Here is a 20749-nt window from a genome sequence, read left to right as displayed (position 1 = left end):
CAATGGAATACTATTCAGCCATAAAAAGAATGAAATCTTACCATTTGCTACAACATGGATGGAGCTACAGAATATATTGCTAAGCAGACTAAGCCAGTCAGAGAAAGACAAATACCACATGATTTCACTCACATGTGGAATTTAAGAAACAAAACAAATGAGCAAAGGGAAAAAGAAAGAGAGAGACAAGCCAAGGAACAGACTCTTAACTATGGAGAACAACCTGATGGTTACTAGAGGGGAGGTGGACAGGGGGATGGGCGAAATAGGTGATGGGAATTACGGAGTGCAACTGTGATGAGTACAGGGTGATGTATGTAAGTACTGAGTCAGTGTTGCACACCTGAAATAATGTAACACTATATGTTAACTATATTGGAATTAAAATAGAAAAAAAATATAGACCGGTTAGTATAGGCACAATGCATTAATTTGCTAATCGTGGTGTGCTCTTTGATAGATATCAATAAATCCAGGCAGACAGTGAGATAAACTTCAAAAGTTTTGAACAATCTGGCCTATTTTCTCCCAACAAACTATTGTAAATTGATGAATACAGATGTCTGGAGAAAGAACAGGAAATTAACATGAAAGAGAAGTATTTTTTTAACTTTACATTAATGATATAAAATTAGCAATAAAATTGAGGCTGATGAAAAACTTGGCCAAATAACAAACATATACATTTTTCCAGCTCTGACATAATACACTTAGAATTAATTAATTTAGAGCATAAAAGACTCTTTTAATGGACCTTAAAAATGATCCAGCTGAGTGCTTTTCAAGCTTCCTTAAGTTGTGGAGTTCTTGGTTTAAATAACTATCAGGAAGGCCACTGAGTAACACCAGCTATAACACAGTTGCTCTGTTTGTAGGGTAAGGAAAGGAGGAAAGAAGGGGATCTGGGTCCCTTTGAAAGGGACCCCTGACAGTTTTTTAGTGAGCAGATTAAGAACCCATGACCCTGCAATATACTCTTGGAATAAGGGTGAGGAAGTGGTGGTACCTGTAGATGATATACCCTGTTTGAGGAACTGAAACTGTCCAATAGCAGGGTTGGGACTGAAAATCAGTTCTATAAACTCTGGTTCAGCCAGATGGGAATCTGGAATTATCACCCAGGTCCCAATCACCAGCATCTCTCTTTATTAATGAAATTAACCACTGTTGTTGCAAAACTCCAAGCCTTGCAGAAATGTGTACTTTAAAAATGTGCAAGTTTCATCTTCACCCTCCACTTCTCCACCTCCATCCCCGATCTGCCTTTTCAGAGACAACTAGTGGTGATAGTTTGATATGAGTCCTTCCAGAACTACCCCCTTTTGTATATACATAAATCTTTTCTGTCCTGGTTCTTCTTAGCCGGCTCTATATTTTCTTTTTTATAGCACTTAACACTTTCTAACACCCTATTATTTATTTGTCATTTCTATTATTTATTGTATGTTTTTCACTACTAGAGTCATTTCTGTGAATCCAAGGATATGTGCCTGTTTTGTTCACTGACATTTCTGAAGTTCCTAGAAGGATGCTGGCATGAGTGGGCTCTCAGAAATACTCATAGAATTAATGAAGAATGAATATGCAGGATGAATATACAGAGCACAAAGGATTTTTAGGGCAGTGAAACTATTATATATGATTTTACAATGACAGATACATCCAAACAATGGAATATTATTTATGCAAAGAAGAAATGAGCTATCAAACCACAAAAAGATGTAAAGGAAGCTTAAATGCAAGAAGCCAAACTGAAAAGGCTACTTAGAAATCAGGAGGTTTGGGGCACCTAGGTGGCTCAGCCCATTAATCATCAGACTCTTGATTGTGGCTCAGGTCATGACCTCAGGGTCATGAGATCGAGCCCCATGACGAGCCCCACGATGAGCCCCATGCCGGCTCTGCTTGGGATTCTTTCTCTCCCTCTCCCTCTGCCACTCCCCCTCTCATGCGCTCTCTATCTCTCTTTAAAATATATAAATAAAGCTTTCAAAAAAATAAGTTAGGATGTTTGCTATGAGAAGCAGAATCATACTCAGAATTTCTTTTTTTTTTTTTTTAAAGATTTTATTTATTTATTTGACAGAGATAGAGACAGCCAGCGAGAGAGGGAACACAAGCAGGGGGAGTGGGAGAGGAAGAAGCAGGCTCATAGCAGAGGAGCCTGATGTGGGGCTCGATCCCATAACGCCGGGATCACGCCCTGAGCCGAAGGCAGACGCTTAACCACTGTGCCACCCAGGCGCCCCCATACTCAGAATTTCTGAAATGGCATCATGTTTCTCACATTTGTGGCTTGTTTTAATGGTGACATAATATTCTAATGGCTATTGGATAATTGACATGAATATTTCATATGAAAAATGATGAGTTTCCCATAAAGCAACTTTTTTTTAAACCCCACTGAATTTTTTAAAAAAAAAAGAAAAAATTTTCATTTTATAATTTCTTACTGGTCTCTAATACAGATAGGGCAAAAATACGAACACAGGAAACACAGGAATTTGGTTTTCTTTAGGTGGCTCTTTTTCTCTCACTCCAAATGGATCTGCCAACACATGACATGTGACTCTGTCTCCTTTAGACAGACTTCTCTGCTGTTTGCAAACATACAACTCTATGCAAATTGACTGTAACACAAATAAATAACTTCCAAATTATCAATACCTGGACTCCTGTCAATTATGTAATTGCCTGTGTTTTTGGAAAAACACTTTAAAATCCTCCATCATCTGAGGATCTGATGGTTGTTGTGGATCAAACAAAAGAAAATTACTTTTTTTTGCCTTTTCCTACGTTATATCAAACTCTTCAGCAGCCACATAATTTCTTTTCAGTTTCCTTGGCTACTAGCTCTTCATCAGAAATATGGATTTGCTCAGTTTTTAAATGAGATTTGATGATAGCCAGGGACTATTTTGTTTCCCTACAGGGCATATACTGTCAGTTTCATAATGGAAGCAATTGGAAAAATAACATTCACTTCCTGAAATTTGGTTTGTGGCAAGCTGGATTGGAATATACTCTTGTGCTGGTGACCATCCATGGCCCAGGACCGTTTCGTACAGCACTGCACGCTTTGGAGTAAAAACAACCCCCAGACAAAAATAAGGGGTGATTAATAATAATCTCTAACTATGAGCTGCACTAAAAAAAGATTTAAAAAATACTAACTACAGATATAAGAACATAATGCCATATCTTTCTATTTTAAAAATAATACATTTAGAAGAATATATTTAAGAATATGAAATCTGCCACAGCAGATTTCTGACACTTCTTCTAAGTGTCTCCTCTCCTCCTTTTCATGGGGCTGCCTTTAGGGCAGGATAGGCCAAAATGAACTCGTGCACTTTTGCTCTACTACGTACCTGTTTTTACTTTTCTTTATTTATCAACAATGTCTCATTAAGCCTATCCAAAGTGGGCACTATATTAGGGGGACTGACCATTTCAAGGGTTTAGATGACTCATTTGATTTACAGGCAGATAATCACACCTGGATTTCTATACAAAATGGCCCACGTGTACATGTGCTCACCAATTTTACTTTGCGTTGTTTCCTAGTTGGATGGATATACTTCTCATTCATAGACATACATCAGATAAGCCAATATGCAGATAATCAGCCCACTCTTTTGCTCTTTTGTTCAGTAGCCTGGTTAGGGCATTTTTCTTTATCTATTTGAATATTCAAAGAAAATCAAGCTTTTTCTTTTCTTTCTTTTTTTTTTAGAAGTAGCTTTTGAAAATATAATTAATGAGAAATAGAGTTATCAGGGGCGCCTGGGTGGCACAGCGGTTGAGCGCCTTCGGCTCAGGGCGTGATCCCGGCGTTATGGGATCGAGCCCCATATCAGGCTCCTCTGCTATGAGCCTGCTTTCCTCTCCCACTCCCCCTGCTTGTGTTCCCTCTCTCGCTGGCTGTCTCTATCTCTGTCAAATAAATAAAAATAAAATCTTTAAAAAAAAAAAAAAAGAAATAGAGTTATCTGACGTTCTCCAGTGGAACTCTGCAAACAGTTAAGCTGTGTATTTACATGCATAACATCTTTACCAGTGATGTGGTTGCTCACTGGGCCTGCACCAGGGGATGGGGATGAACAAGGGCAGTGATCTGATGTTAACTCAACAGAAGAGTTTGGAAAGGATCTTTCCAAAAGGTTTTGTAGGTCTTCCTTTTACTTATTTAAATGTTTCATAATTAATTGTTATTATTTAAATGTTTCTCATGGGATACTGAGGATGACTGGAACCAGGATATGAGTGGCAGGATAAGTTAAGGGGAGAAACTGGCCACCATTATATCTATCTTCTTTTGACTAAAACCCACTCGGGAGAAGTGGGAGCTAGCAGAGAGGTAATCCATGATAAATTCTAAAGCACCAAGAAAAATTCTCTAGAAAAGTTTTCCCTAACAAGGGTTCTTCAGACAGGAGCCCAGTGGACCATATCATATATGAAATGAGGCACCAGGGAAATTTGTAATATCTTCCTATTTGCTGTTTTTCCCTCTCAAATTTTGTGGAAAAGCTTGAAGATTTGTCTCTGTCTCAAAATCTTACAATTCTCCTCAAGGATAAATGATCCTAATCCAACAATTAAAACAATTAAAATTTTAAAAAAGGAGGACACTTCCTGCAGAACCACTCAATGAATGTTATCACCACTCTCCAGATTAGACCAACCGAGAAGACACAGGTAAGGACTGTGTTGGCTTTGCCTCCTTGATCATCCCAGCATGAGGCTGGACTTGACTGCATACAAAATTTCAACAAGAAAACTTTATTTGTAGTTAATTGTGAAATAGCACCTGCTTCTTGAAACTTATAATGAAATTTTATGTTTGTATATTTTTATATGTGTTCAAGTTGAAAAATCACCACATGTCAGTCTATTAGAGAAAGGACGACATTACTAGCTTTAAATTAGCTTTCTCCAAGTCAGGCTTGCTGATATGCTCTCCAGATGGGATGTATTTTCACCCAATCAGGGAATACTTCAAAGTGAACCAAAGCTGCATTGATGGGCTCTTGTAAGCTTTTATATCATTCTTTATAGAATACCAGTGATGGGCCAGATTTTCAAGGATTTATTTCAATATCATGCGTTTTTAGACTTTTTTTTAACCTCTAGTTATTTTTGTTCACATAAAGGAATTCCAGTATTTCAGGTATTTAAAATGCCCTTTAGCTGATGAACTAAATTCCCTCAGTCCTGTACGTAAATAAAATCAGGCAGTGATGTCAGAGCATCACACTGAATCTGAATACCTAACTTCCCATGGTTGGCTAACCTGCACCCACGCCAGAGGCCTAGAAGGCACAGGAGAGAATTACTGACTTGGGAATAACAGGCTCTTTCATACCTGAAATGACACTGCTGACCCAACCTCAATAAGACCTGGGGTTTGACAATTTTTCCAGACATGATGATAGATTTGGGCTGCTGTATTTATACTCCATTGCCTGCCCCCTGTGATCAATATCACGCAATAGTAAGATGGCTGTCTGAGGATAAGAATCGTATTTGCGACCTTGATTCACCTTTTACTGAATTCTGCTGGGCTATGACTCGTGAGGTTCCTGTTCTTTCAACATAGTTTATTACTAAAGTATTAGGTTGAACCCTATGAAAGTGATGTTTTTGTAGGTCAAAGTAAGGGAGTCAGATATCAGTTTTTTTCATACGATTCAAAATATTATCAAAAGAACTTCTTTAAAGGGTTGTTTTATCATTTTCCTATGGTATAGACATTCTGACATTAGTCTAAAACTATTCTTAACGCTTTGCTGCTATTGTTCTTGTTTCCTGCTGGCTATTTGTCTATTTAACTCTGAATGTTGTGGAAGTGGTTTTTATGCTTCTTCCCTTTGTTTCTTGATTACTTCGCATAAGGCCAAATGTGCCTTTTTTTTTTACACCACCAACACATTAAATATAACACAGTTTCTAAGTTTAAATCTTTCTTCAATAAATTTTTAAGGAAAGAAATGTGATATTGTTGAGCTGAGTAATCTCGTGACAGCAAGCAAAACTGTGTCAGCCAGATGAATGCTGGCATTCTCCTGAATGGATTCCACAATCTAGGGAATAATAACAACATGTCCCCTGCAGTCGGCACGAGTACTTTCTCAGTGGATGCATTTACAATGAGTCATATAAATTTTCAATCCCTCACATATCTCTGTACAAGGAATTTTCCAGGAACATCCAGGAAATTACAAAAATGTGAATAAATTCCAAAATGTCAACTTACAAAAATATATACTCAGTTCTAGGCCATTCACGGTAGGAAACATCAAAAGAAAATACCTTTTGATTTTTGTTTGTTTTTAGTAAAGATGATGGATTCATTCAATATATTGGAGAAAAAAAACCCCAAGTCACTCTCAAACTCCCTAAATAATTCAAGACAATAAGAAATATCATGTGTTTTTGACAACTAGACGCTTGAAGTTAACTGCAGGACTTCCACACATTTTCATAAGATTGAAACTCACCACATAGCACAGCTTCAATGCTTTAAGCTAAACTTAAAAAACAAAACTATTCTAGCAGACGGAAATACGTCTAACTTTATATTTGCTACAAATTTCCTCTCTCAAGCTGGGAAATTCACTTAACCTCTTTTTACATTAAATTCTCTAACCTGTGCATTAAATACATAGAGTATTAGTGAAATGGGAAATTGTAAAGAGTTTGTGTTGAGTTTTATTGATTTTAGTTATTCCCGTCTTGCTATACTTAATTATCCAAAATTCATATTGAATATGAACGATATCACTTTTGTTGTCACCATTAAAAAAGAGTATTAAGGGGCTCCTGAAATTCACTTAACCTCTTTTTACATTAAATTCTCTAACCTGTGCATTAAATACATAGAGTATTAGTGAAATGGGAAATTGTAAAGAGTTTGTGTTGAGTTTTATTGATTTTAGTTATTCCCGTCTTGCTATACTTAATTATCCAAAACTCATATTGAATATGAACGATATCACTTTTGTTGTCACCATTAAAAAAGAGTATTAAGAATCCTAATCAATAAATTAATGTAAACACCTCTGAAAAATGTCAGATTCTACAGACATGCAGACAATAGTTGTCATTACCAAATGCTTGAATTCCCCTTTCCCTTTGCTAGCATGAGAAAACATTCTTTCCTCTGATTTGGAGTGGGAGAAAGGGTAGTAAGTGGAGTATGGAAAATGGACCTCCTAGCACCATCCACTGAGGGGGATGACAGTCAGTGCATGGGTGAATGTGAACTGGGTTCCCTATCCTTCCACCGTGTTACTTTCCGGAAGATGCGCTGTCTAGCTTTTTCGATGTGGGTGTAGCCTGTGAAAAGTCATCAGGGCCAACAAGAGGGCTAGGACCTTCATCTTAATCTCAAGGGAATAACATGGTTGCTAACTGAGAAAGACAGAAAGAAAAGCTAATTAGCTGACAGTGCCTTCAAAACATCTAAATCTGTTCAACCCACTACTAGAAGGATGATCTTGCCCCAGGCACTCTTCCATTTTAGTATCTGTGCCTCAAACCTATCATCTTTTCCAGGAACAGAGCACAAAATTTAAGAAGCACGAGAAAATTTAGTAGTCAAAATAAATAATATTTTTTAAAAATCAAAATTAACACAAAAAGTTCATGATGAACAAAAGATCAAAATTATAAATGGAAACACGATCAATAGTACCTCTTGGCTCCTTTTGCCTCTGCTCCAATATGGCTTGGCAAGACATACGGATCCTGTCTTTACTTAAAATTTTACTGAGGTTTTTTGGCACCTCCTTAAATTGTGCACCTGAGGGAAGCCCTGGTTCCTGACATCTTTTCCTTTGTTCTCTGTTTTCTTTTTTAATTTATTTTTATTTTTTTTTGACTAGCTCACACTTTCACTGGTTCCTGACATAGATCACCTCCTGACTATGATTTCACTCTTTTCTTTCTCTGATCTCCAAGAGGCCAGGGATTGTGTCTGTTTGGGTCATAGCTGACTCTTCACAAAGCTGAATTTTTAACACAGTAGTTGCTTCATACGTGCTGTTGAATGATTGGGAGAAAAATCTCTTGGAGTTCAATGCTGTGCATGGCTTCCTTGCATGTTTATGTAGTTAGAAAGATGTCTCTCACGGAACCCCTACCCCCAGATCCTGCTTTAGGGAACACAGACACCTTCCAGGATTTTCCTAAACACTGGGGACAGAGAACCAAGAACAATATATCTTGAAATTTGGAAAAAATCAGTCGGTGAACTTAAGCGCACCTAAGTAGATTCAAATGGAAATCAAAAAGATGATTGACCTTATTAGGGGGAAAAGAGCAATTAAAATACTGTAAGGGTGTTTTCAAACGATCTATTTTGCAAAAAAAAAAAAAAAAAAAAAAATCCAGGGTAAGGCCATTTTTATTTGAGCCCCTTCCCCGCCCAACAATGTCTGAAATTTCTCAAATTTAGGGTGTTCAGAGCACATACCTTCAATGGTACACTGATCGGGGACTGGAATCTTCTTTCCGATTTCCACAGCGTATGCTTTTACTTTGCTGAGATTTTCCTTTAAGTGCAAGTAGAGCTTATCTTGGTATTCTATCGGACTTGCCGTTGTTTCTGGAGTTTCTTCCTGGAAGTTTTCTTTAACTGTTTCTGGCAAATTCTCTGAGTCTGTATGTATAATATTTGGGTGTGAAACTGAAGAATTTCCCAGCTGTGATCTGGCAGAGCTTGCCTTAAAGGGCAACTTGTCATTTCCTTGGCTAAGTGGGTCAGTTTCTGAAAGAAAGACCCTGGCCGGCGTGTCTTCACCCTCGGCGACTTCCCCATCATCTGAACTCGTGCTCCTTGTCAGCACTGCGCGCAAAGCCAAACTCTTTGACCTGCAATACAAACAAAAGCCGACACAGGTAAAGAAGTTGAGCTAGCATCCACTGAGAAGGAAAAGAAAGGATAATAACAGTGGGGAAAAAGGACTTCCTGTAGAGTGTGAAACCAAAAATTGCTACTATTAACAGATTTGATAAAAACATAAACCAGCAACAATTTATGTAATAAGCAAACCTTTGAAGATCCAGGCCACCTCGAAACACAGAGATTTAAAAATCAATTTCATGGCAAAACTAACTGGAAAACAGTAGACTTATATTCTTTTTCTTCTACTTTTGTTTCTGCTTTCTCATCCGAAAATGAGAGAGGCTTTTGACAGTCATCCTCAACATAGCACATCTATAGGGACTCCTGAACGGCTCAGTAGGTTAAGTGTCTGCCTTTGGCTCAGGTCATCATCCCAGAGTGCTGGGTTTGAGTCCCACATCAGGCTCCCTGCTCTGAGGGCAGCTTGCTTCTCCCACTCCCTCTGCCTGCTGCTCTACCTACCTGTGTTCTCTTTCTCTCTCAAATAAATACACAAATAAAATCTTTAAAAATATCTTTAAAAAATATATATAGCACGTCTATATTTAAAATGTTTTTTAAAAATAAGCCATAGGTTTGTTTTCCATTTGTATTCTCCTTTTAATATAGTAAGATTCTTCCAAAAACGGAAGCATGGTGAATGCCATTTCATTCATGAAAAGATGGGACTTTGGGTGCTACAGGTGAGAGATATTTAAAAACCACCCCATAACAGTGTGATAACAAAACTAATAGCAAACATGAAGTGCATACTTTAAAAACCAGCCAAGTAAAATTTATACCTGTTAAATCTAATGTCTTTTCTTTCTTCTTTAGAAAATTGGCCCAAACTATATCTTCTGATAGAGTTAGGAGTACTGTTCTCAGCATTTATTTTGTCTTCAAAAGCCTGTATTTTAACTTGCAGCTTTTCATGGTCTTCCTTTTCAGCCAAAGTGAGCTTGATTTCCTCCAGTTTCTTGGGGAATTCAACCTCAGTGCTAGTTTTTTTCCTAAAGGGATAAAAATAATTGCATTAGATGGTGGTCACATATACCCCCAGGACAGTGTTACTCTCTGTTTAACTGTTTCTTATTCAAAACAGAAAAATGTATCTGATAAATTTTTGTTAGTCATTTAGCAAATGTTTACTGAATAACTACAATGAACATAGGGTTTTTTTTTTCTTTAAGATTTTATTTTTTAATTATTTTCTTTTTTTTNGATGGTGGTCACATATACCCCCAGGACAGTGTTACTCTCTGTTTAACTGTTTCTTATTCAAAACAGAAAAATTTATCTGATAAATTTTTATTAGTCATTTAGCAAATATTTACTGAATAACTACAATGAACATAGGTGTTTTTTTTTTTTTAAGATTTTATTTTTAAGTAATCTTTACACCCAACATGGGGCTTGAACTCACAACCCCAAGATCAAGAATCACATGCTCCACCCACTGAGCCAGGTGCCCCCATTTTTTTTTTTTTAAGAAATTGTATTTGTTCTAGCTTCTGTCATCTACATCATTTCCGTGGTAGGAAACGTGCTCATTGTAGTCACCATCACTGCCAGCCCATAACTGGCGTCTCCATTTACCTTTTTTCTGGCCTACCTCTTCTTTATTAATGCCTGCTATTCCTCCATAAATACCCTTAAACTGATTGTAGATTTACTCTATGAAAGACCATCCTATTCAATGGGTGTATGACCTAAATCTTTGGAGAACATTTCTTTGGAGCTGCTGAGGTCATCCTACTTAATGTGATGGCCTACGACTGTTATGTGGCCATTTGCAAGCCCTTGCATCATACAACCATCATGAACTGGCAGATGTGTGGCCTGCTAGTGGGAGTGGTGTGGGAGGGAGACTTTCTTCATGCAGCCACACAGATCCTCTTTAGCTTCCAATTAGCCCTAATATCACAGATCCCTCTAAGTATGATCTGAACATTTTGCTCAATCTTGCCTACACTGATACCCACACTCTAGGGCTCTTTGTTGCAGCCAATAGTGGATTGATCTGTGTGCTAAATTTCCTTCTCTTTTTAAAAATATTTTTATTTGAGTATAGTTGACACAAAATATTACAGTAGTTTCAGGTAAACAATGGACATAGATCTTTGAAACTGTTTCTACAGCTTCTTCTGCCAGAAGTTTATAAATATTGGTGTGTGTGCCAACTTTACAGTAGAAGGAGTTTTTAAAGAATTCAGAGAATAATTCAGAGAATAAAAAGCAGTTTTTATGGTTGTCTACCATATTCTCATCCAGTTCTACAAAAGCATGGCTTTCACATGAAATTCATGCCAGACATTTTTTGGAAAATTGTTAAGGTGATTTGTTTGTGCTGAAATTGATAGAATAAGAACATTTCAAATGGACTGTGTAAACTCATGGTTTTGTTAATTTTACGGCAATCTTTTATATCATGTAAAAAGAAAAATCGTTCTGAATTTTAATGTGTTGGAGGAAAGAGATTTTCCATGAATGAAATAAATAGCTCTAACTATCTTTTTTACAGCAGAATTTATAAAGCACTCTGTGAGTCATTAAAATTACCTCCTTTAAGGCAGGGGTTATATGTAGAATAACTCTGGAACCCCTCTAAAGACTCACAGAGTGCCTTAGATAGAGTAAGAGGCTACAGATAAGCTGCAGAAATAGTTCACTTGATGCTCACTAAGGTGCTAAATGATACAGAAAAGTAGTGTGTATTTATCTTCCCTTAACCTGCCTGAGCCAGCCTAGAACTACTTTAATTTTTATTAAACAATCACTATCAATATCATATGGGATTATTAATTCTTTCTTTATAAATGTAAGGGTTAATAATCCCTAGAAATCCATTCATCTAGATGGCCTAATGATTCTGTTAGTTTGTCTGTGTGTATTTACCTGGCCCTTTTAATCATTTTTTTCCTAGAGGTTGATGAAAAGGGCCTCCAACATACAAAAGAATCCTGGCTTCTGCAAACATATGGCTATTTTCCCATAAGGGCCAAGGTAAACCTGGCATAGTACATAGGTGAGAGTGAGAAAATACAGTTTTAGTTTTTCTAATGGCACTGCTTTTTAGGGAAAACCAACATGAAAGTGCTGGTGACGGTTTTTTTCAATTACATTCTACCCATTCTGGGGCCATGTGTGTGATGGGCACTGGGAAAGGTTGGTTGGCAGCTTTCCTGGCTGGCCCAGAGAAGGGTACTGGCTTTGAGGGAGGGTTCATAGTTTTGCGGCCCTCAGTTTTTAAAATTCCCATTGGTCCAGTCCAGGGACAGATGTAAATGGTGCCACTGGGAAAGCAAGTAGATCATCGCTTAAGTAACCAGGATATTGTTTATTGTCTAATAAGCTATTGCTGAGAAAACTTAAATACATATTTATACAATTTTTATAGGCTTCCTATAGTTTTGCAAAATTTATTATCTATACCATGCTTCACTGAAATATACATGAGTAGATTTCAAGAATCACTACATGGGAATAAAGGCTAATTATGAACATGTTTCCCTTTATGATACATGTGATACTGGCTGCCCACAAACAGATGGGAGGCTTTGACATCTTCCAGCCTGATGATTCTAAAAGCTGAAATTTTACTCCTGTTACAAATGAAACAAAGATAGTACTACCACTGGATGCTATTTTACAAACCATGATGGTTATCAAGGTTAATTTTAAAAGATCCAATGGGACTTCTGGGGAAGATGGTGGAATAGGAAAATCCTAAGCTCACCTTGTACCAAGGATACAACTAGATAATACCCACATCAATGTAAATAACCCAGAAAATGACCTGAAGATTGGCAGAACAGACTCTCCATATCTAAATGTAAAGACAACACCACATTGAAGAGGGTAGGAAGGGTAAAGACATGGTGGAAGCTACATGAACCCATGGGACTGTCCATGGAGGGAGGACGCCATGTGCATGAAGAGAGGAAACAGACCCTCACACCAAGCACCCCAGGCATGGGAAACCCACACAAGTAAGATGAATCCCCATAATATTTGGCTTTGGAAACCACAGAGGACTAATTCTGTGAGTTCTTACAATTGGGACTTAGCACCTGGAACTTTAAAAATCAGCAGGCTCCACTCTGGAAGAGCCAGAGGGCAAGAGGAAACTGAGTCCCTGCCATTAAAGAGACTACACAACAAACAGCTCTGCAGAGCTACAGCCTAGAAGTAGCAGTTTGGAAAATGTTTGGGGTAGGAGAGAAGATTTACTTACTAATCTCAGAGCATGTGCTGGGAGGGGAAGACATCTTTAGGAGGNGCCAATAGTGGATTGATCTATGTGCTAAATTTCCTTCTCTTTTTAAAAATATTTTTATTTGAGTATAGTTGACACAAAATATTACAGTAGTTTCAGGTAAACAATGGACATAGATCTTTGAAACTGTTTCTACAGCTTCTTCTGCCAGAAGTTTATAAATATTGGTGTGTGTGCCAACTTTACAGTAGAAGGAGTTTTTAAAGAATTCAGAGAATAATTCAGAGAATAAAAAGCAGTTTTTATGGTTGTCTACCATATTCTCATCCAGTTCTACAAAAGCATGGCTTTCACATGAAATTCATGCCAGACATTTTTTGGAAAATTGTTAAGGTGATTTGTTTGTGCTGAAATTGATAGAATAAGAACATTTCAAATGGACTGTGTAAACTCATGGTTTTGTTAATTTTACGGCAATCTTTTATATCATGTAAAAAGAAAAATCGTTCTGAATTTTAATGTGTTGGAGGAAAGAGATTTTCCATGAATGAAATAAATAGCTCTAACTATCTTTTTTACAGCAGAATTTATAAAGCACTCTGTGAGTCATTAAAATTACCTCCTTTAAGGCAGGGGTTATATGTAGAATAACTCTGGAACCCCTCTAAAGACTCACAGAGTGCCTTAGATAGAGTAAGAGGCTACAGATAAGCTGCAGAAATAGTTCACTTGATGCTCACTAAGGTGCTAAATGATACAGAAAAGTAGTGTGTATTTATCTTCCCTTAACCTGCCTGAGCCAGCCTAGAACTACTTTAATTTTTATTAAACAATCACTATCAATATCATATGGGATTATTAATTCTTTCTTTATAAATATAAGGGTTAATAATCCCTAGAAATCCATTCATCTAGATGGCCTAATGATTCTGTTAGTTTGTCTGTGTGTATTTACCTGGCCCTTTTAATCATTTTTTTCCTAGAGGTTGATGAAAAGGGCCTCCAACATACAAAAGAATCCTGGCTTCTGCAAACATATGGCTATTTTCCCATAAGGGCCAAGGTAAACCTGGCATAGTACATAGGTGAGAGTGAGAAAATACAGTTTTAGTTTTTCTAATGGCACTGCTTTTTAGGGAAAACCAACATGAAAGTGCTGGTGACGGTTTTTTTCAATTACATTCTACCCATTCTGGGGCCATGTGTGTGATGGGCACTGGGAAAGGTTGGTTGGCAGCTTTCCTGGCTGGCCCAGAGAAGGGTACTGGCTTTGAGGGAGGGTTCATAGTTTTGCGGCCCTCAGTTTTTAAAATTCCCATTGGTCCAGCCCAGGGACAGATGTAAATGGTGCCACTGGGAAAGCAAGTAGATCATCGCTTAAGTAACCAGGATATTGTTTATTGTCTAATAAGCTATTGCTGAGAAAACTTAAATACATATTTATACAATTTTTATAGGCTTCCTATAGTTTTGCAAAATTTATTATCTATACCATGCTTCACTGAAATATACATGAGTAGATTTCAAGAATCACTACATGGGAATAAAGGCTAATTATGAACATGTTTCCCTTTATGATACATGTGATACTGGCTGCCCACAAACAGATGGGAGGCTTTGACATCTTCCAGCCTGATGATTCTAAAAGCTGAAATTTTACTCCTGTTACAAATGAAACAAAGATAGTACTACCACTGGATGCTATTTTACAAACCATGATGGTTATCAAGGTTAATTTTAAAAGATCCAATGGGACTTCTGGGGAAGATGGTGGAATAGGAAAATCCTAAGCTCACCTTGTACCAAGGATACAACTAGATAATACCCACATCAATGTAAATAACCCAGAAAATGACCTGAAGATTGGCAGAACAGACTCTCCATATCTAAATGTAAAGACAACACCACATTGAAGAGGGTAGGAAGGGTAAAGACATGGTGGAAGCTACATGAACCCATGGGACTGTCCATGGAGGGAGGACGCCATGTGCATGAAGAGAGGAAACAGACCCTCACACCAAGCACCCCAGGCATGGGAAACCCACACAAGTAAGATGAATCCCCATAATATTTGGCTTTGGAAACCACAGAGGACTAATTCTGTGAGTTCTTACAATTGGGACTTAGCACCTGGAACTTTAAAAATCAGCAGGCTCCACTCTGGAAGAGCCAGAGGGCAAGAGGAAACTGAGTCCCTGCCATTAAAGAGACTACACAACAAACAGCTCTGCAGAGCTACAGCCTAGAAGTAGCAGTTTGGAAAATGTTTGGGGTAGGAGAGAAGATTTACTTACTAATCTCAGAGCATGTGCTGGGAGGGGAAGACATCTTTAGGAGGCTTCTCCAAGAACAAAAGAGCTGATAAGCACCATTTCCCTCCTCTGCCCCCCAGCCTAGACACATGGACACCTGTGGGAACCAGCACAGCACAAACACTCTCCACCTGATTTGCTAATGGCATGCCCCACCCTTATGTTCTCCTGTAGACATGCCCCCTCTAGTCCTGCTGCAGTTTTCTAAAGTAACTCAAGGTCCACTCCCACAACACTCCTGCATGAAACATGCTAATACCACAAGTTCCGTCCCCATATTCTCCTGCAGACCTATTCCCAGTGGGCTGGGGGTAGACATCTGGTCTGAATGCAGACCTTAGTCACCATTATGCCTTCTCAGGGGACAACACAGGGAAAGCACACTGCTGATTAGTTCTACTGGCAAATTCCTGGTCTGACTGAACTTAAGACCAAGGCAGACCCAAATTGACCCAATAAAAACAAAGGGTCCAAAACCTGCCCACAACAGGCAAAGAGACAGGACTGAAAGCAAAAGTGGCTCAGCCGAAATACTGGGGCACAATCAACACACATAGGAGACACTCCTGAAGTAACAGATTCTGGTGAACAGGGAACATTGTACTGCAGGGCACTATAGGACTTCTTCTTCATAAGGCCACTACTTTCAAGAGCAGGAAATGAAGCTGACTTTCCTAACACATAGAAAGAGGGGCACTTGGGTGGCTCAGTCAGTTCATCCAACTCTTGATTTTGGCTTAGGCCATCATCTCATGGGTCATGGGATCAAGCCCCACGTTGGGCTCCACGCTCAGCTGGGAGTCTGCTTGAAAGATTCTCTCCCTCTGCCCCTTCCCTTTCTCTTTCATAAAGAAATCTTAAAAATAAAATAAAATAAAATAAAATAAAAGAGCACAGAGTTAGACAAAATGAGGAGACAGGTGAATATGTTCCCAATGAAGAACAGGACAAATTGACAGCAAGAGAGCTAAATGAAACAGAGATGAGTAATATGCTTGATAGAGAATTTGAAGGAATGATCATAAAGAAAGAAAACAGTAGAGGTCTTCAGTGAAATTCGTAACAAAGAGATAGGAAAACATAAGAAAGAACCAATCAGAGGTGAAGAACTCAAGAACTGAAGGTAAAAATACACTCGAGGGACTAAATAGTAGACTAGAAGAAGCAGAACAGATCAGCAATCTGGAGGACAGAGAATAGAAAGGAATCAAGCTGAAGAAGAGAGGGGAGAAATAATAATAAGAATAATAAATGAAAAAAGACTTAGAGAATTCTGGAACACCATCAAGCATAGTAACATTTACATTATAGGGATACCAGAAGGAGAAGAGAAAGAAAACGGGGCAGAAATTGTATTTGAAGAAATAATAGCTGAAATTTTCCCAATCTGGGGAAGGAAACAGAAATCCAGAACAAGTAGGCACAGAGAACTCCCAACAAGATCAACCCAAGGAGTTCCACACAAAGACACATAGTAATTTAAATGGAAAAAAGTAGTGATAAAGAGAATTTTAAAAGCAACAAGAGGAAAGAAAACACTACAAATAAGGAAAACTCTATAAAGCTGTCAGCAGATTTTTTTTCTTTTTTAAGATTTTATTTATTTATTTGACAGAGAGAGAGAGACAGCGAGAGTAGGAACACAAGCAGGGGGAATGGGAGAGGGAGAAGCAGGCTTCCCGCTGAGCAGGGAGCCTGAGGCAGGGCTCGATCCCAGGACCCTGGGATCATGAACTGAGCTGAAGGCAGATGCTTTATGACTGGGCCTACCCAGGTGCCCCTACCAGCAGATTTTCCAACAGAAACTTTGAGGGCTAGAAGAAAGTGGCATAATATATTCAAAGTGCTGAAAGGAAAAAAATCTGCAACTGAGAACATTCTTCTAACCAGCAAAGCTATCATTCAGAATAGAAGAAGGCACGTGTTGTGATGAGCACTGGGTGTTATACTCAACCAATGAACTGTTGAACACTATTATGTTGTACTATATACTGGCTAACTGAACGTAATTGAAAAAAAAAGGAAAGAAGAATGAGAGATAAAGAGTTTCCCAAAGAAAAGTTAAAGGAATTTATGACCACTAAACCAGCCTGACAAGAAATGTTAAAGGGGATTCTTTGGGTGGAAAGGAAAAGACATAAGTAGGAGTAAGAAGAGTAGGAAGCACGAAAGCAGTAAAATTCATTTTATCTATAAAAATCAGTCAAGCAACTCACAAAATAAAAGGGTGTAAAATTAGACACTGTATACCTAAAATGTGCAGATAGAGGAGTAAAAATGAGTTCAAACTTGTAGGGCCATCAACTTAATATAGACTGCTATATGCATAAGATGTTATATACAAGCCTAATGATATCCACAAATCAAAAATCAGTAACATATATGCAAAAAAAAAGAGCAAGGAATCCTAGTGTATTACTGAAGAAACTACAAAAACAACCATAGAACAAGTAACAAAATGACAATAAGTACATTCCTATCAATAATTACTTTGAATATAAATGGACTAAACACCCCAATCAAAAGACATAGAGTGATGGAGTGGATAAAGAAATAAGACCCATCTATATGCTGCCTACAAGAAGAGACTTAGTTCACACGTAAAGACATATGCAGATTGAATGTGAAGGGATGAAAAAGCATTTATGAAGAAGTTGAAAGAAAGCTGGAGTAACAATACTTACATAAAATAGACTTTAAAACAAAGACTATAACAAGAGACAAAGAAGCACACTATATAATCATAGGGAACAGTTCAACAAGAAGATGTAACACTTGTAAATATTTATGCACCTAACATGGGAGCATCCAAATACAAAAAAAAAAAAAGCAGTTAATAACAAACATAAAAGATGTCATTGATAGTAATACAATAATAACAAGGGACTTTAACACTCCACATACATCAATGGACAGGTCATCCAATAGAAAATCAACAAGGAAACAGTGGCTTTGAATGACACGTTGCACCACATGGATCTAGCAGATATATTCAGAACATTCCATCCTGAAGCAGCAGAATACACATTCTTTTCAAGTGCACACGGAACAGCCTCCAGAATAGATCATATATTAGGCCACAAAAGAAGCCTCAACAAATTCAAAAAGATTGAAGTCATACCATGTATCTTTTCTGACCACAACACTATGGAACTAGAAATCAATGATGAGAAAAATCTGGAAAGAACACAAATACATGGAGGTTAAATAACATGTTCCTAAACAATGAATGGGTCAACCAAGAATTCAACAAGAAAATTTAAAAAAATATATATCTATATAATATAGATATAGATATATAGATAGAGAGNACTAGAAATCAATGATGAGAAAAATCTGGAAAGAACACAAATACATGGAGGTTAAATAACATGTTCCTAAACGATGAATGGGTCAACCAAGAATTCAACAAGAAAATTAAAAAAAAATATATCTATATAATATAGATATAGATATATAGATAGAGAGAGAGAGAGAAGAAAATGAAAACACAATCGTCCAAATTCTTTGGGATGCAGCAAAAGCTGTTCCAAGAAGGCAGTTTATAGCAATACAGGCCTACCTCAAGAAGCAAGAAAAATCTCAAATGAACAACTAAAGCTTACATCTCAAAGAGCTAGGAGAGAAGAACAAACAAAACCCAAAACTAATAGAAGGAAGGAAATGATAAGGATTAGAGTAGAAATAAATGAAATACAAGCTGAAAAAAAGAAGAAAAAAGCAATAGAACAGATCAATGAAACCAGGACGGGTTCTTTGAAAGGACCAACAAAATTAATAAACCTTTAGCCAGACTCATAAAGAGAGAGAGAAAGAGAAATGGAGAGAGAGGGAGAGAGAGAGAGAGAGAGAGACAACTACAGTCAGAAATGAAAGAGGAGAAATAACAAGTGATACTGCCAAAATCCAAAGGATTATAAGAGTATNTAAACCTTTAGCCAGACTCATAAAGAGAGAGAGAAAGAGAAATGGAGAGAGAGGGAGAGAGAGAGAGAGAGACAACTACAGTCAGAAATGAAAGAGGAGAAATAACAAGTGATACTGCAAAAATCCAGGATTATAAGAGTAAATTACGAAAACTTTATGCCAACAAATTGGACAACCTAGAAAAAATGGATAAATTCCTAGAAACGTTAAGTCTTCCAAAACTGAGCTGGAAAAAAATAGAAAATGTGAACAGTTCCATTACTAGCAATGACATTGAATTAGTAATCAAAGAACTCCCAACAAATAAAAGTCCAGGAGCAGAGAGCTTCTAAGGTAATTCTACCAAATATTTGAAGAAGAGTTAATACCTATTCTTCTCAAACTATTCCAGAAAACAGAAGAGGAAGGAAAGTTTCCAAATTCATTCTATGATGCCAGCACTACCCTGATTCCAAAACCAGATAAAGACACTACAAAAAAAGAGAACAGCCAATATCTCTGATGAATACAAATGTAAAACTCCTCAACAAAATACTAGGAAGCTGAATCCAAAAATACATTAATAAAATCATGCACCATGATCAAATGGCATTTATTCATGGGATGCAAGGGTGGTTCAATATTCAGAAATCAATCAATGTGATACTCACATCATCATGAGAAAGAATAAAAACTATACAATTATGTAAATAGACACAGAAAAGACATTTGACAAAATATAACATCTATGCATGATAAAAACCCTTCACAAAGTAGGTTTAGAAGGAATACACCTCGACATAATAGAGGCCATATATGAAAAAACCACAGCGAACATCACACTCAATGGTGAAACACTGAGAGCTTTTTCCCTAGGATCAGGAATAGGACAATGATGATCCACTCCCATTACTTTTATTCAACATAGTACTGGAAGTTCCAGCCACAGCAATCAGACAAGAAAAAGAAATAAACGGCATCCAAATTGGTAAAGAAGAAGTAAAGCATTCACCATTTGCAGATGACATGATACTATATATAAAAAAAGTCTAACAATGCCATTAAAAGAACCCTATTAGTACTGATAAATGAATTCAATAAAGTCATAGGGTACAAAATCAACATACAGAAATCAGTTGCTTTTCTATACAACAATAATGAAGTAGAAGAAAGAGAAAGTAAGAAAACAATCCCATTTACAATTACACAAAACAATATAATATGTAGGAATAAACTTAACCAAGAAGGTGAAAGACCTGTACTCTGAAAACTATGAAACACTGATGAAGCAAATTGAAGATGACAAAAATAAATGGAAAGATATTCCATACTCATGGATTGGAAGAATAAATACTGTTAAGATATCCATACTACCCAAAGCAATCTACAGATTTAATGCCATCACTACCAAAATATCAATAG

General features: G+C 37.3%; 1 protein-coding gene across 3 annotated transcripts in view; it reads right to left on the bottom strand.

Moving 5' to 3' along the window:
- Positions 1-20749, bottom strand: part of VEPH1 (ventricular zone expressed PH domain containing 1) — a 242030-nt gene that overhangs the window by 93561 nt on the left and 127720 nt on the right. For all 3 annotated transcript variants that reach the window (XM_034663904.1, XM_034663910.1, XM_034663895.1), the window contains exons 8-9: positions 9694-9903; positions 8480-8877 (exon numbers count right to left, since the gene is read on the bottom strand). In XM_034663904.1, the coding sequence (XP_034519795.1) occupies positions 8480-8877; positions 9694-9903 (608 nt within the window). The remainder of the gene's footprint in view (positions 1-8479; positions 8878-9693; positions 9904-20749) is intronic.

The sequence above is a fragment of the Ailuropoda melanoleuca genome, chromosome 1 (genome assembly GCF_002007445.2).
Source record: "Ailuropoda melanoleuca isolate Jingjing chromosome 1, ASM200744v2, whole genome shotgun sequence".
NCBI classification, from domain to species: domain Eukaryota; kingdom Metazoa; phylum Chordata; class Mammalia; order Carnivora; family Ursidae; genus Ailuropoda; species Ailuropoda melanoleuca.
This window is presented reverse-complemented; position numbering and strand designations above follow the sequence as displayed.